Source organism: Thamnophis elegans, chromosome 1 (assembly GCF_009769535.1).
Source record: "Thamnophis elegans isolate rThaEle1 chromosome 1, rThaEle1.pri, whole genome shotgun sequence".
Taxonomy (NCBI): domain Eukaryota; kingdom Metazoa; phylum Chordata; class Lepidosauria; order Squamata; family Colubridae; genus Thamnophis; species Thamnophis elegans.
Window position 1 is genome coordinate 81,220,079 of NC_045541.1, and position 13,696 is coordinate 81,233,774.

At 39.0% G+C, this 13,696-nt stretch overlaps 1 protein-coding gene across 1 annotated transcript in view; it reads left to right on the forward strand.

The window, feature by feature from the left end:
• The first annotated feature begins 795 nt into the window (after positions 1 to 795).
• Positions 796 to 13,696, forward strand: part of SLC22A18 (solute carrier family 22 member 18) — a 76,634-nt gene continuing 63,733 nt past the window's right edge. Inside the window, 5 exon segments of the mRNA XM_032212845.1 lie at positions 796 to 822; positions 1,569 to 1,733; positions 4,308 to 4,405; positions 5,911 to 6,056; positions 6,193 to 6,325. Of these exon segments, the coding sequence (XP_032068736.1) occupies positions 796 to 822; positions 1,569 to 1,733; positions 4,308 to 4,405; positions 5,911 to 6,056; positions 6,193 to 6,325 (569 nt within the window).

Here is a 13,696-nt window from a genome sequence, read left to right on the forward strand (position 1 = left end):
GATCCTGGGACGCTGAAACCGTCATAAATACATGCCAGTTGCCAAGCATCTGAATTTTGATCATGTGACCACAGGGATACTGCAACACTCATAAGTGTGAAAAAATGGTCAAAAGTCATTTTTGCAATGCTGTTGTGACTTTGAACAGTCACTAAATGAATACTGTAGATTTAAGTTGAGGACTATCTGTACAGTAAATATATCTATTGTACATACTTTCACATAGGTTGTTGTATCCAACAAATAGATTAGTATATGCCAGTGATGGCTAACCTTTTTTGGATCGTATGCTAAAAGTGGGGGGAGCGCAGGGGGGTCATATGCGGGTATTCCCACACCCATAATGCTATGTGCATGACACCAGTGCACATACGTGCATGACCAGTGCGACGCCCCCACTTTTGGCACGCTTTTTTTTTTGCCCTCCTCAGGCTTTCTAAGCCTGGGGAGGGCGAAAACAGCCTCCCCCCACCCACCCCCGGAGGCCCTCTGGAGGCTTCAGGAGCTTCCCTGAAGCCTACGGAGCGCAAAAAAATGGCCCTATGGGCAAACCAGAAGTTCAAAAACAGACTTCCGGTTTGCTCGTCGGGGTGTTTTATGCCTTCCAGAGGCTTCAGGAGGCTTCTCTGAAGGCTCCGGAGGGCAAAAAGCAGCCCTACAGCCAAACCGGAAGTGACTTCCCGAACTTCCGGTTTGTCCATAGGGCCAGTTTTTTGCCCTCCAGAGCCTTCAGGGAAGCCTCCTGAAGCCTCCGAAGGGCGAAAAATGGCCTTAAAGGTTCGCCATCATGGGTATATGCCATATGTATTTCTGGTCAATACAGTAAAATTTCTGAGTCTCCAAAACTGTGGTCTTCAGTTCACTGATGAGGAACTAAATAAATATATGACATGATAGGTTTTCTTTCTGAATAATGTTTTATGCTACCAGTATGTGCCTGCAGTCTATTTATGCTAAGTTGGTTCACTGAGTGTCCTGGTACCTCCAAGAAGATGCACAAAAGATATGGACGCACTATTATTTTGTTTGTATTTTTTTTTCAATCTTCAGGATTTAAATGTGGGTCTTGGTGAGATCATTACAATAATACAATAGCAGAGTTGGAAGGGACCTTGGAGGTCTTCTAGTCCAACCCCCTGCCTAGACAGGAAACCCTATACCGTTTCAGACAAATGGCTATCCAACATCTTCTTAAAGACTTCCAGTGCTGGGGCATTCACAACTTCTGGAGGCAAGCTGTTCCACTGATTAACTGGTCTAGCTGGCAGGAAATTTCTCCTCAGTTCTAAGTTCCTTAAGCTAAGCAAATATATTAGCAATCTAAACAAATAAAACATTTTAGCAAGTGAGTTCGCTAATCTAGCAAACTCACTTGCTAAAATGCCTTTGGCACAAAAGTATAACCTATGCCATGACTCAGCACTGATTCCAAGTTTTTAAAAAAACCAAACCCAGGACTTTTGCACTTTATGTTAATGAGCATAATCTTTCTATCATCTTTCTAGTTAAACATTTGATTTCACTTCCCCACACACCCTCCAGTCTGTGCAATACACAAGAATATATAGGAAGCTTTTCAGAGTGAACAAAAACTGGAAGTGAAGGAGGAGCACTTGGAAATGGAAGATAAGAAAACCGTAAATATGACCTCAGCACGGTGGGTGATTAAAATCACTTACCTCCTGACGGCGATGGATCTGACCTGCATGTTTATGCAATTTGGGATTGTGCCAGTGAGTACGACAAGTGAATGCTTGCTGCCTGTTCAGTTATTGCTTGAAACCATGGCATGTTTCTTGGTACTACTAAGTAGAAATCCATTTACTCGTATCACCTCAGATAAATTAAAATAGACAAACTAATATTTGTCCTGCAAGATTTGTTCTCGTTATCTTACTAGCTCATAAGGCTGGGCTGTATAAGCAACTTTGAGTCTTGTTTCTGTATCGTCTCCCAGGCCAAGGAATGAATTCAATAAAACAAACTTAGTTAATTGTTGCTTTTGTGTTTTTGTATTGTTCCTTGTTTCTAAACGCTTTTAACAAAACCTTCCAGAGTTGCTGGGAATCAAGTGGCATATAAATGTACCTATTATAGTAGATTTGATATTTTTATCAGGGGTGGACTTTAAAAATTGTAGCAAGGGGTTCTCTGCCCGGTTCCTGAGTGGGCGTGGCCTCGTGCACCACGGCACACAGGGTGTTTTTTGCCTTTCCTGGGCTTTGGAGGCTTTTCTCGAGTCTCTGGGAGGGGCAAAAACGGCTTCCCCAGGCCCCAGAGGCCCTGTGGACTTCTTGAACTTCCAGTAGGCTTCCTTTTTGCTCTCCCCCCACCTCTGAGCCTCCTTGAAGGCCCTGCACTTACCGGCATCAAAAATGGGCTACATGGGGACTCCTGGGAGGGGAGGGGTGGGCAGGGCCAGCCAGGAGTGGGATTTCGGAGTTCTACAAACTGCATAGAATCTTAGCTAGAGGTTCTCCTGAACCTCTGCAAACGCCCAGCAGCCCACACCTGATTTTTATCCGTGGATTGATTCTTCTCAAGTAGTCAGATGTTGTTCAAAGTTGTTAAAGGTATCATCACAGGATGCAAGTTGATCTAAGTTAAAGCCACCTTTTTCAAATAACTAATGGTGATTTTGTTGATGCTGATGGTGTTCAAATGGTACCCCAGATATTTTAGGATTGTACACAAGGCATCTATTATTATCATTAAACTTGATTTGTAATTATTATGGTTGGTCATGCAGTCAGCCAAATGTTTAGACTGGATTTAGCAATTTTATCCACCCATCAAGCCCTTCCAAGGACCTAGGATAGGCAAATGTTTGTTGTTGTTATTATTTTTTTATTATTATTGGCTTGTCGCACAGTCAGCCACATGTGAATTACTGGATTTGGCATTTTTATCCACCTATCAAGTCCTTCCCAAGTATCTGGGATAGCCAAATGTTGATGTTTTATGGTGTTAGTATTGTTAATAATTAATAATAATTATTGGGAGCTGAATGGAATCTTTTTAATCACAGTTTCTGGTGAGATTTGATTACAGGCTGTTGTGGCTATTATGGTTTAATTGCTAGGGATGCAGTTATTCATTATGTATACTGATGTTTTAAAAGGGGGTGTTGGATGTAACTTTGAAATCATTTTATCAAATTTAGAAATGCCCCTCTTTATATAATTTCCAGAAGTTGTTTTTGATTCTTTTGGACTCCTCAGTGGTAAAAGAGAAAACAATTATTGAGGAAAAGAAACAAAATGAATTAAAGTTATAATCCCTTGCTTATTTTTGATTTATGCTGCAAAATAATGCTAAGTTTTATAATGTAAATATTTATTTTCCACTAAATAGACAAGATATAACCGTATAAAAGAATTTAACAGAATTCAGTGAATCGTGTATAAACACAAAATGAAATCTGAAGTTTAAAGTGGTTCTTAATCAAGATTAAGCAGTATTCGATTTGTATTGGGGGGGGGGGTGTTGCTAGCTGAAAAAGCCATCAAATTAAACTTAAACCTCTGACCAATAGGAGTAGAGGTAGAAATATACCTTTCATTTTCTTTTAAAATGAAGGAAGAAAGAGAAACTAAGACTCGAAAGTGAGTTAAAGTTGTCCAATCTTGACAACTACAAGACCTGTGGACTTCAGCTCCCAGAATTCCCCAGCCAGACAGAATTCTGGGAGTTGAAGTCCACCAATCCTAAAGTTGCCAAGATTGGACATCCCTGGTTTATAGCAGTGGTGGGATTCAAAAAAATTTACTACTGGTTCTGTAGCCGTGGCTTGGTGGGCGTGGCATGGCTTGGTGGGCATGGCAGGGGAAGGATACTGTAAAATATCCATCGCCTCCCCACTCCAGGGGAAGGTTACTGCAAAATCCCCATTCCTTTCTGATCATCTGGGACTCGGGAGGTGGAGAATAGATGGGGGCAGGGCCAGTCAGAGGTGGTATTTACCGGTTCTCCGAACTACTCAAAATTTCCACTACCGGTTCTCCAAAACTGGTCAGAACCTGCTAAATATCACCTCTGGTTTATAGGTATATCTAGCTGAGCAGGCTGATTGAGAAGCTAAGCAGTATCCAGCCTGATTTAATAGTTGGTTGAGAGACCATTATGGAATCATCAATGCTGTAGACTAGACTGTGAAAGGAATGTTTTAAAGACAACAGCAACCACTTCCATATGGATATCAAGAAAATTACATAGATCATCAGAAGTCATAATCAACTTCGCCTTTTATTTAAACCTCCCTTTCAAAAATGTAGTGTCTAACCTTTGTATTTTCTCCTCTGTTTTAGTATCTGGCAACTAAGTTGGGTTTGGATGCAATTGGATTTGGCTACTTGCAAACATTCTTTGGTATTCTTCAGCTTCTGGGTGGCTTCATCTTTGGAAGGTAAATCTAAAGCATTGTTCTTCTGAGCTCTTGTGCAAAGGTAGAATTGTCCTAAATTAATAGTATGATTTTTAACTTAGGAAAATAATTCAGATTTAGTATCCATTTCAATTAAACATGCAGCATAAAACAGAAAAGGGGAAAATCCGAACAATACCCTGATTTACTCTGATTTAATTCTACATGATACTTGGAACGCTGACAAAGAGTCAGCTTTCCAAGTATCATGTAGAGTTAAATCAGAGTCCAAGGCAAAACTATCCTTAAAGTTCCAATTTAATAAATCAGACATCTTAGCACATCTGTGGAATCCCAATTCTGGAAATTACATCAGATTCCCACCCAGTTGAAAGTTCATGATCTTGTCCCCACACCCACAAACCCATCACATGGTCCAATCCTCTTCTTCCACACTGGCATCTCCACCCAGCTGGTTCTGGTCAGGTGCCGAGGTGCAGAGACAAAAGATGACCTTGGCTTCTAGAAAAGAATGACAACAACACATTCCACAATTCTACTCTTTTATATTCCCCCCTCCCAACTACTACACTAATGAAACAGCATAATGAAATAAGAGAGAGTGTGGCAGGCCAAAGATCCTAAAAGGGATATAACTGCAGGCCTGACACTCTTATTGTATATTAACTAGTACTTAGGGATCGAACTGCTTTCCTTACAACCTTAGTGTCTTCAGACTACAAGCTCACATGTTTTTTCAAGAAGCATGGTCATTGCTGAGAACTCTGGGAACTGAAGTCCATGCAATTTTCTCTAAGCTTGGGGAACAACCATCATAAATACATGCCAGCGATCCAGTGGCAATTTTGATCACATAACTGTGGGGATGCTGCAATGGTTGTAAGTACAAGGACTGATCGTAAGTCACTTTTTTCAATACTATTGTAACTTTGAGTAGTCACTAAACAAATAGTTGTAAGTAAAGGTCTACCTGTAGGTAGTGTCAGGCCTGTAGTTATGTTCCTTTTAGGATCTTTGGCCTGCCACACTTTCTATTATTTCACTATGCTGTTTCATTAGTGTAGTAATTGGGAGGGGGGAATAGAAAGGAGTAGAATTGTGGAATGTGTTGTTGTTATTCCTTTCTGGAAGCCAAGGTCATCTTTTGTCTCCACACCTCTGCACCTGACTGGAACTAGATGGGTGGAGATGCCAGCATGGCCAAAGAAGATTGGACGATGTGATGGATTTATGGGTGTGGGGATGAGATCATGAACTTTCAACTGGGTAGAATCCCAGGAAGCTTTTAGATTTGGGATTCCACAGTTTGTTGCCAACATGTCTGTCTTATTAAATTGGAACTTTAAGGATAGCTCTGCCTTGGACTCTGATTTAATTCTGCATGATATTTGGAATGCTGACAGGTAGATAGGTATGTGTCCAGATTTTTTTGGAGATCACAATAATGGTTTCTGATATGACAGGTTCTGCTTTTCTAATTGAGGTTCAGTCAATGTTCTAAATATACTACATCATTCTTCTTCCAGGTTCGCTGACCGGTTTGGTACCAGAACTGCCTTGACTCTTTCATATTTGGCTGGATCCCTGTGCTTCTTGCTTCTCTCTGTATCCATCAGTGTCCCCTTGCTCTTTCTTTCCAGAGTTCCAGGCATCTTCATTCATGGATTACCAGGTAACGTTACAAAATATACAAATCCAGGACTCAGTTGTCTCTAGTTGCCTTGGCTATCAATTGAGCATGAAGCACTTCAGATGTGAACATGGAAAGATGCTTCATAGTTCAGTGCAATTTTCCACTGTCTTCACAGGTGCACAGATGGTTATAACAGATTTGACATCTCCTGCCAAACGTGCGGATGCTTTAGGAAAGCTTGGGCTTTGTTTTGGAATAGGAGTAATTCTTGGATCTTCCCTGGGCGGTATCTTAACCACAAAGTTTGGGTGAGTAGTCTAATGGCTATACGAGTAGTTGTGCTTGGAGGCTAGTCATATTTCAGCTATGAAGTTGGATCATTCTTGACCTATTAAGAAATGCCTTATTCTGTGCCAAGATACGAGTAAATAATGTGAAACTGTGGAAAAAATATAAAGGAAAAGACTGTTCTGTGTTGTGAAGGAAAAAAGTTCTGCTTAGTAACCCACCTATCCCCTAAAAATTGTTGCACTTTTAATTTTTCTTCTTCTTCTGTTTAACTGTGTCTGATTCTCAGAGACTGCCTTGGCAAGTATCTGCAGTTTTCTTGGCAAGATTTTTCAGAAGTAGCTTGCCATTGCCGCTTTCTAGGACTGAGAGAAAATGACTGGCCCAGGGTCACCTAGCTGGCTTTGTCATAACCCCACGGGCTCCCAATTTCTAGCTTTTTGACTTAACCACTACACCAAACTGTGTCTCTGTAATTTTAATCCCTTGTCCATTTGCTGGAAAAGAAAATGATTCTGAAATGAAGACCAGTTCTAGATCCTAGACAGAAAAAAATCTAATTGATGAAATGTGGAATTCTTGCATTTTCCCTGTGGGTTTGTGTATGTGTCTACTCTTTCACCCTACAATAATTTCTCCAGTGGCTTGTAGCTTTTCTAGTTTCAAATACTTTGGTGGAGTGAAAAAAAATGAGGGAATTCCTTCAACATTCTTTTCTTCAAATCAAACACTATTAAAGTGACAGAGAAGCATCTAACATACAGCAGAATAAAAACAGCCACAATGGCACTCTCTATCATTTCCAAAATACAGATAGTCCTTGAATTACAACGACAAATGGAATCAGAATTCCCCTTTCTCAGCAAGGTAGTTGATAAAAGAATCAAACTTGATTTTATGACTTTTTTGTCATGGTTGTTAAGTTGATTGGAGGAACAGAGTGGAAAATGTCCATCATAGATTTCAAATAGAGTTAAGTTTAGATTAACAAAATAGAGAAGCTGCGTAGGATTTTATCAATAAAGGAGAATATTTGTAGCTCAGGGTTGAAATGAGTTGAATTGGAATGAACTAACTAGTTTGAGTAATGATACATCTGCAAGAAAACAATCAAGTTCAGAGAGCACCGAAGACCCCTTCATAGGACTTCATCTCTGTTTATTATTTTTTGCTGTCTATCCAACTGGAGAAGTCCTCTTCCTTTTGAGCTCAACTAAGGGAAAGCACCTAACCAACCTTGTCTGATTTTGAAAAAGCTATGTAGGATCAACATTGAATGATAATCGGATGGAAAATAACCAAGAAATACTGTAAACCGAACTGAAAAGTCAAGAATACATCTTGACGGAGCGCTTTAGCAAACCAATTCTGCTTATTGCCAAAAATGGAACATTGATGTGTCCATGAAATCAACAACTAGGATTTTTTTTTTCTTCACCTTTTTATTAGCTCGCAGTAAGAAGAGCAATTCTTAGTAGAATAAGAGAACTGCAGGTCCCAGGACCTATTCTTCGGGGAGAATTAGAAATATGATAAGAGATTAAGCCCAGCAGACTTTAAAATGACAAAGTAATGTTGAACTGCTCAAGCCTTTTGTGTGTTAGGCCATGTGATCAGTGAATTTAAACAAATATCCTACTTCTGGCAGCTTATTTTGAAAATTGCTGCATAGCAATTTCTAGTTTAGAAGAAGGTTAAGAAGTCAAAGTCCATGCTGAATGTTAAGTCTCCTCCCACCTTGTCCAACAAGGGCTATATTTACTCTCCACTCTTGTTCTTTTCCCCTCTTTCTGCTACTAAATATGTTATTGTCTATGGTGGTTTTGTGCAACATACGTGGATTTAGAATGCAGATTAATCTTCTGATTAGGTGACCAAGTATTTTTTGCTAGAGGAAAATCTGCTATGTTTTGAGTCAGATAAGCTATATTTAGCCAGTTGAAAAAAATAGATTTTATCTTATTGCAAATCTGCAAACCAGAAATTCTACTTTTGAAATGGCCTAAAATTGGCACATCATGTACCAATCATAGAAGAAGTCCCGTAGAGTACAGGCTGTAAATCATTCAAACTGCCTGAAGCATAAATTCTAATTCATTTTATAGAGAAAGGGATGCTACTGTATTTTGAGAAATCATTCTCAATAATATCTTCTATACAGATCGTTCTCAATAGTGTCTTCTAAATAAAAGCTAAATCTCCAATAATAATGCACACATTTGACCACTAGGTGGCACAGTTTTCCTTTTTTGTTTTTGTCCATTGACAGTACTTTGATTTGAGCGGTTCCATTCCTTAATTTGTGCCCTAAGGAGAATGGAAAATATAGCAGAACTATATCTCATCCCCATAACGTGGGTGGATCCTAACAGGAAGTATCAGGGAGTACAGGAAGACCTAACAACTCAATTCTGCATTTTGGCAAGAAAATTGCTTAGAAGTTTCCGTGAGGTCATCAGGAGTTGAACTCTTCTCTTTCTCTTTCTGACAATGGGAAAATTGTGATGCGAAATGTCTGTTGGCATTTTATCTGTTGGCATTGGCTTTCAAGGATATCTTGTTTAGAATAAAACACGCTGAAGAAACATCTTTAGATCCTAGTGAGTGGGCTTTGTGTGTTTGGGTTTCTAAATCTGCTTGAAAGGGTCAAAGCAAGTTAAAGTCAGCTATTGCCTTCTAGTAGTTGAAATGGTTTTATGGAGGTTACATAACTCTTGATGTTTACAGCAATTGATCAAACCATAAAGTGATTTTTGATAAGTCTTTCTCAGGGTATTTACTTCAGAGTGAGTTAAAGTCAGCAACATTATCCAAAAATGGAAACATAAGATCTTCATCTTAAGCTCAAAATCTTGTATTAAGATTTAAAAGTTTAAAATTAACTTTCCTAGTGACTTTTTCATATTTTCCTCACGGAATTAACTTGTGTACTTTTGATCGTGGTCATTGAATAGCCTAAACTAATTTACATGTGTCTTGAACCTATAGATTTCATGATTTAACAGGGAATTGACAGCTGTCTATGGCAAATCAGAGCCTGTGTGTATTGGCCTGACCTCAATGCCCCATTGAAAATATAAATCACTCTTCATCTTAAATTACAAATCCTTTTTTAATCCAGTATATTTAAAGGGCACAGGCTAGGGGAAAAAAATTGTTCTGATGAATCACTTCTAAGCCTTGCTAAACTCCACAGTTTGAACCCTGCATGTTATCACTCTTCTCTATTCCTTCCAGTCCAATATATCACTCCTTCTAAAGCATTGATTAATATAGGTCTCCACATTTGCTTCATTTTGTAGAAGGATTTATGAAATCTTTTATTTAGCATACCTAGAAGCATAACCAATATGAAATCCTATATTTAGCTTTAGCATTTCGTTTTACCAGTCCTTATCTGTTTTTCTAGATACCACACAGAATTTCATCAATTTGGTTTGAGGGGGGAAAATGTAGCTGGATACAGTATGGAAAAAAATGGACTTAGTCAGATTGCCTTTTGGAGTGTTATTTTTTCGATATACACTAGGTGGTGCTAGTGTGCTGAACAAAAGTTAAAGGAAGTGGAGGTTATTTTATATAAGAAGCTTCTGGCAAAGGTTACTTTGTTCAATTGGCATTACACTCCTCCATAAGAAATTATCATTCTGCCCTCTTTCTCCTAATTTGCATTTTCGTGATGAGGGTCAGTAAGAACACTCAGGATTGATTTGTTTTGATTATATGGTTCATAACTTTTTATCATGCCAAAACAAAACAACTTGCAATAGGGCTTGGGAAAATATATATTAAATGGCTTGGTTGTTTATTAGTTATTTCTCATTAAATGTCATCTTAAAATATAGAAGTGGAAGTGTGAGGGATACTGATTTCTGGATGTACGTCAGATTTATTTGCTACTTGGAAAGGAAGATTTGCTGCTTCAAATTATTTTAGCAAAATAGGTTTCCATCCAAGATATCTGGTTACATAACAGGATTTCCACTTTCTTGCTGATCCCTTGAATAAGAGAAATAAATTTTCCTATTAGCTTTTGGCAAAGCATGCTATACACACATATGGAAGAAGTATGAATACAATGAGTATTGTAAATTATAACTGAGTTCCAAAGCTACCCTTTTTTTAATGCATAACTATATTGAATCATATACACGAATGAATTAGAAGTAAAGCTCACAATATCTAATTAGACTATTCCAATTTGTATGTACTAGTTCAGGATTCTTCCTCATAAAGAAACAGATGTTCTTCCAGATGTTGCTGCATTGTTTCAGCAGCTCTAGCCAGCATGGATGAAAGAGGGTGATGATTTAGTTCAATGCTCTCTGGAGAATCACTGGACATTTTCACTCAGTGGAACTGAAAAGCTATCTACTCATCCTTAAACCATCAGAAAACAAAACTTGGGGTCCCTGTTACAATTCCTATCTATTTTTGTAGCTTCTATAATGGCTTGCCACAAAAAATATTTGTGTCCTGGTTTGGGATGGCTTCAATGCTATTCTTTTTCACATCCCTAATTATCAAAACCACCGATCTTTCTCAATAGTGCTATGATTGGCAGGTGGTTTTGACAGATGTTTGACAAGCCTATTAAATAGCTGGCTTTTGGAGTGGAAGCTTCCTGGTCAAGTGGGAATTGTTCTCTGGTTTTTCAAGGCCCTTAGCCCATCCTTCAATTATTTATCAGCATCTTTGTGGCAGAGAGTTTAGCATTCTTTTGAAAAGAAGTTAAACCCACACTCAAAACAAGGTAACAAACATCTCGTGGAAGGCTCTTCCAAGCCTATCAAAACAGTCAGTTCTCCCATTTATCATGTAGCTGCTTAAATTTGGTTTGGCGTAACAAAGAGAAGGACTAGTGGTGATGTCTAAGGTTTGAGGAGATATCACAGAGAAGAGGGAGTCAACCTATTCTCCAAAGCATCTGAGTGTAAGACAAGAAGTAATAGATGGGATTTTTTCAAGGAGAAAACCAACCTAGAACTAAGGAAAAAATTTCCTGACAGTAAGAACAGTTAATCAATGGAACAGCTTACTTCCAGAAATTGTGGGTGCTCCATCACTGGAGGTTTTAAAGAAGAAATTGGATAACCATTTGTCTGACATGATAGAGTTAGACCCCATACTTGAGTAGACTGTTAGTCTACAAGACCTCCAAATTCCCTTCCAATTCTGTTATACTATATTCTGTAATGTTATTCCTGCCAATGGAAGGAGATTAAGACAAGTTCTCCATTTAAAACATCTGGTAACCTTAATTATGTCAGAATCAGCTTTTATTTCTGTTCCTCATTAACAAAGATTGACCAATATAATTCCTTATATCTTTCTAGCTGCAAATGCATAGCTAGATTACACAAATTATGGCGTTGATTAAAAGTATAATTCATGGTTTCTCACCAAGAATTATAAACTGGAGAAGATGCTGAGAATTTCATTTAAAAACCCACCTCTTGGTCAGCTGTTTAACAGCCACAGGGAACTGCCAGTACTATAGCAGCCAATACCTCTGCCCTACTCTTCTCCTTCCAGAATTAGGCCAGAGAGTTTCACCTGCATCCCAGGAAAGTGTGCATACAGTAGAAGTCAAAGATAACAAATAAATGGCTGGATTTTTATTTTTTGCATGGTTGAGAAATTTTGGCATAACATTGAGGGAAGCCCCCCTCCCCACACCTAGAAGAATGAAATATTTTGAGGGATATTAAAAAGGCAAGATATTATATTTCAGTAAATGAGAAATGGAGAAACATGGTTTTTTTTAGAGGCAGGAAGCACCCAGTCTTTCTAAATAGCCTGCTCCTCCCAGCAGATATTTGGTGCCCATTAAGAAAGACTGGGCCATCCTATCTACAATACAAAAGACCTTCAGCTCCAGGGTGATGGGATTAAGAACAGGACACCAGCCTTCAGGACATAATAGGATTAACCCACTACCATTCAGTAGAAGACACAGTGCTCACTACATTACACAATCTCCTGAGGGAATTTCAGACAATGCACAACCCCCCTAGCAGCATCTCTGAAACGCTATAAAAATCCATGTACTGACCAAACCAGTTGGTCAGCTGGCCAGAACCACTCTCCTTCATCATTAAACCATCTTTCCAATCAGCCTCCGTGCTTCCAGTGTCTTTCTCCCGTCTTGGAATTGAACCAGATAGATAGTTCTCCCAACAGTTATCTTCCCCATTAGTCTTAAAATTAGTTCTTTTTGGTGTGTATGTTGGGGGGAGGGATGACTTTCATATCAGCCCAACTTTCTGTGACTTCAACTGTGACTTAAGGATAGGCTAAGACTAAGGTTACAACATTATGGGGATATACAGTACAGGAAAAAAACCCAACCAAGAGATTTTGGCCATGGCAAAAGGCAAGTGAAGAAAAGGTCTGCTGGTTCCCTACTGTTGCTATTAAAGAAATGAGCTCAATTTGGACTTCCTGCATACTTTGTCTTCTATGGGAAGGTCTTTAATGACCTTCCTTCTTCAGCACTCTGCAAGCCCTTGAAGCATGAGTGAGTTATTGTGTCAGCAGTGGAAGAGAGAGCAGATCCATGATGCAAAGAATGCAGGAATGGAGTGGGGCTGGGGGATGAATTCAGGAAAGCACACTCAACCCACTGGGGTGCCTGCTAAAGTAATCACTGACCAATCTTCCCTTGCTAACACTTTCCAGAAGTCTCATGTATATTTAGAGTTGCATGATTTCCCCAAAAGGCCCACCACCTTCCTGCTATTTAATACAAAAAAATGGATTCATGTTGTATTTATTTTTATTCCCCCCCCCCACTTTGTTTGTTATGATGCCATCCAGAAAGAATTTAACTGGAGAGTTCTCTCCACTTTGCACTTTCTTCTTCATGGTTTCATGATGTGTGCAGCTCAAACATTTGTGCCTAGGGAGGGGGAAAAAAATCCCATATTTTTGCTTTGCTCTTTAGGCAATAACCTGGACTGTATTTTCAGAGATTGTTAGTGACTCTTCAAATGGCAGCTGACAGGATCTCTGTTCATAAACTCATCCTTCTAGGATCTGAATCGCTCTATAGAGGTTGGTTCATGAGACAATAACCTAATCCGATGGAGGATAAGGGAAACTGAGAATTCAATGCTAAAACTTACATATTGTGGCAAAAAAAACCAACCCTAGCCAATCTTTAGTGGCTTAATAACTATTGAATTAACTAATCATTGTGGTGTATTCCATAAAATATGACAAAAGAGCTATAGTGGAGCAGTGGTTAGAAAGCAGTATCACAGGCTAATTCTGCCGACTGGCAGCAGTTCAATCCTGACAAACTCAAGATTGACTCAGTCTTCTCTCCTTCTGATAAAGTCTGATAAAAGGAGGACTCAGCTTGTTGGGGGCAACATGCTGACTCTGTA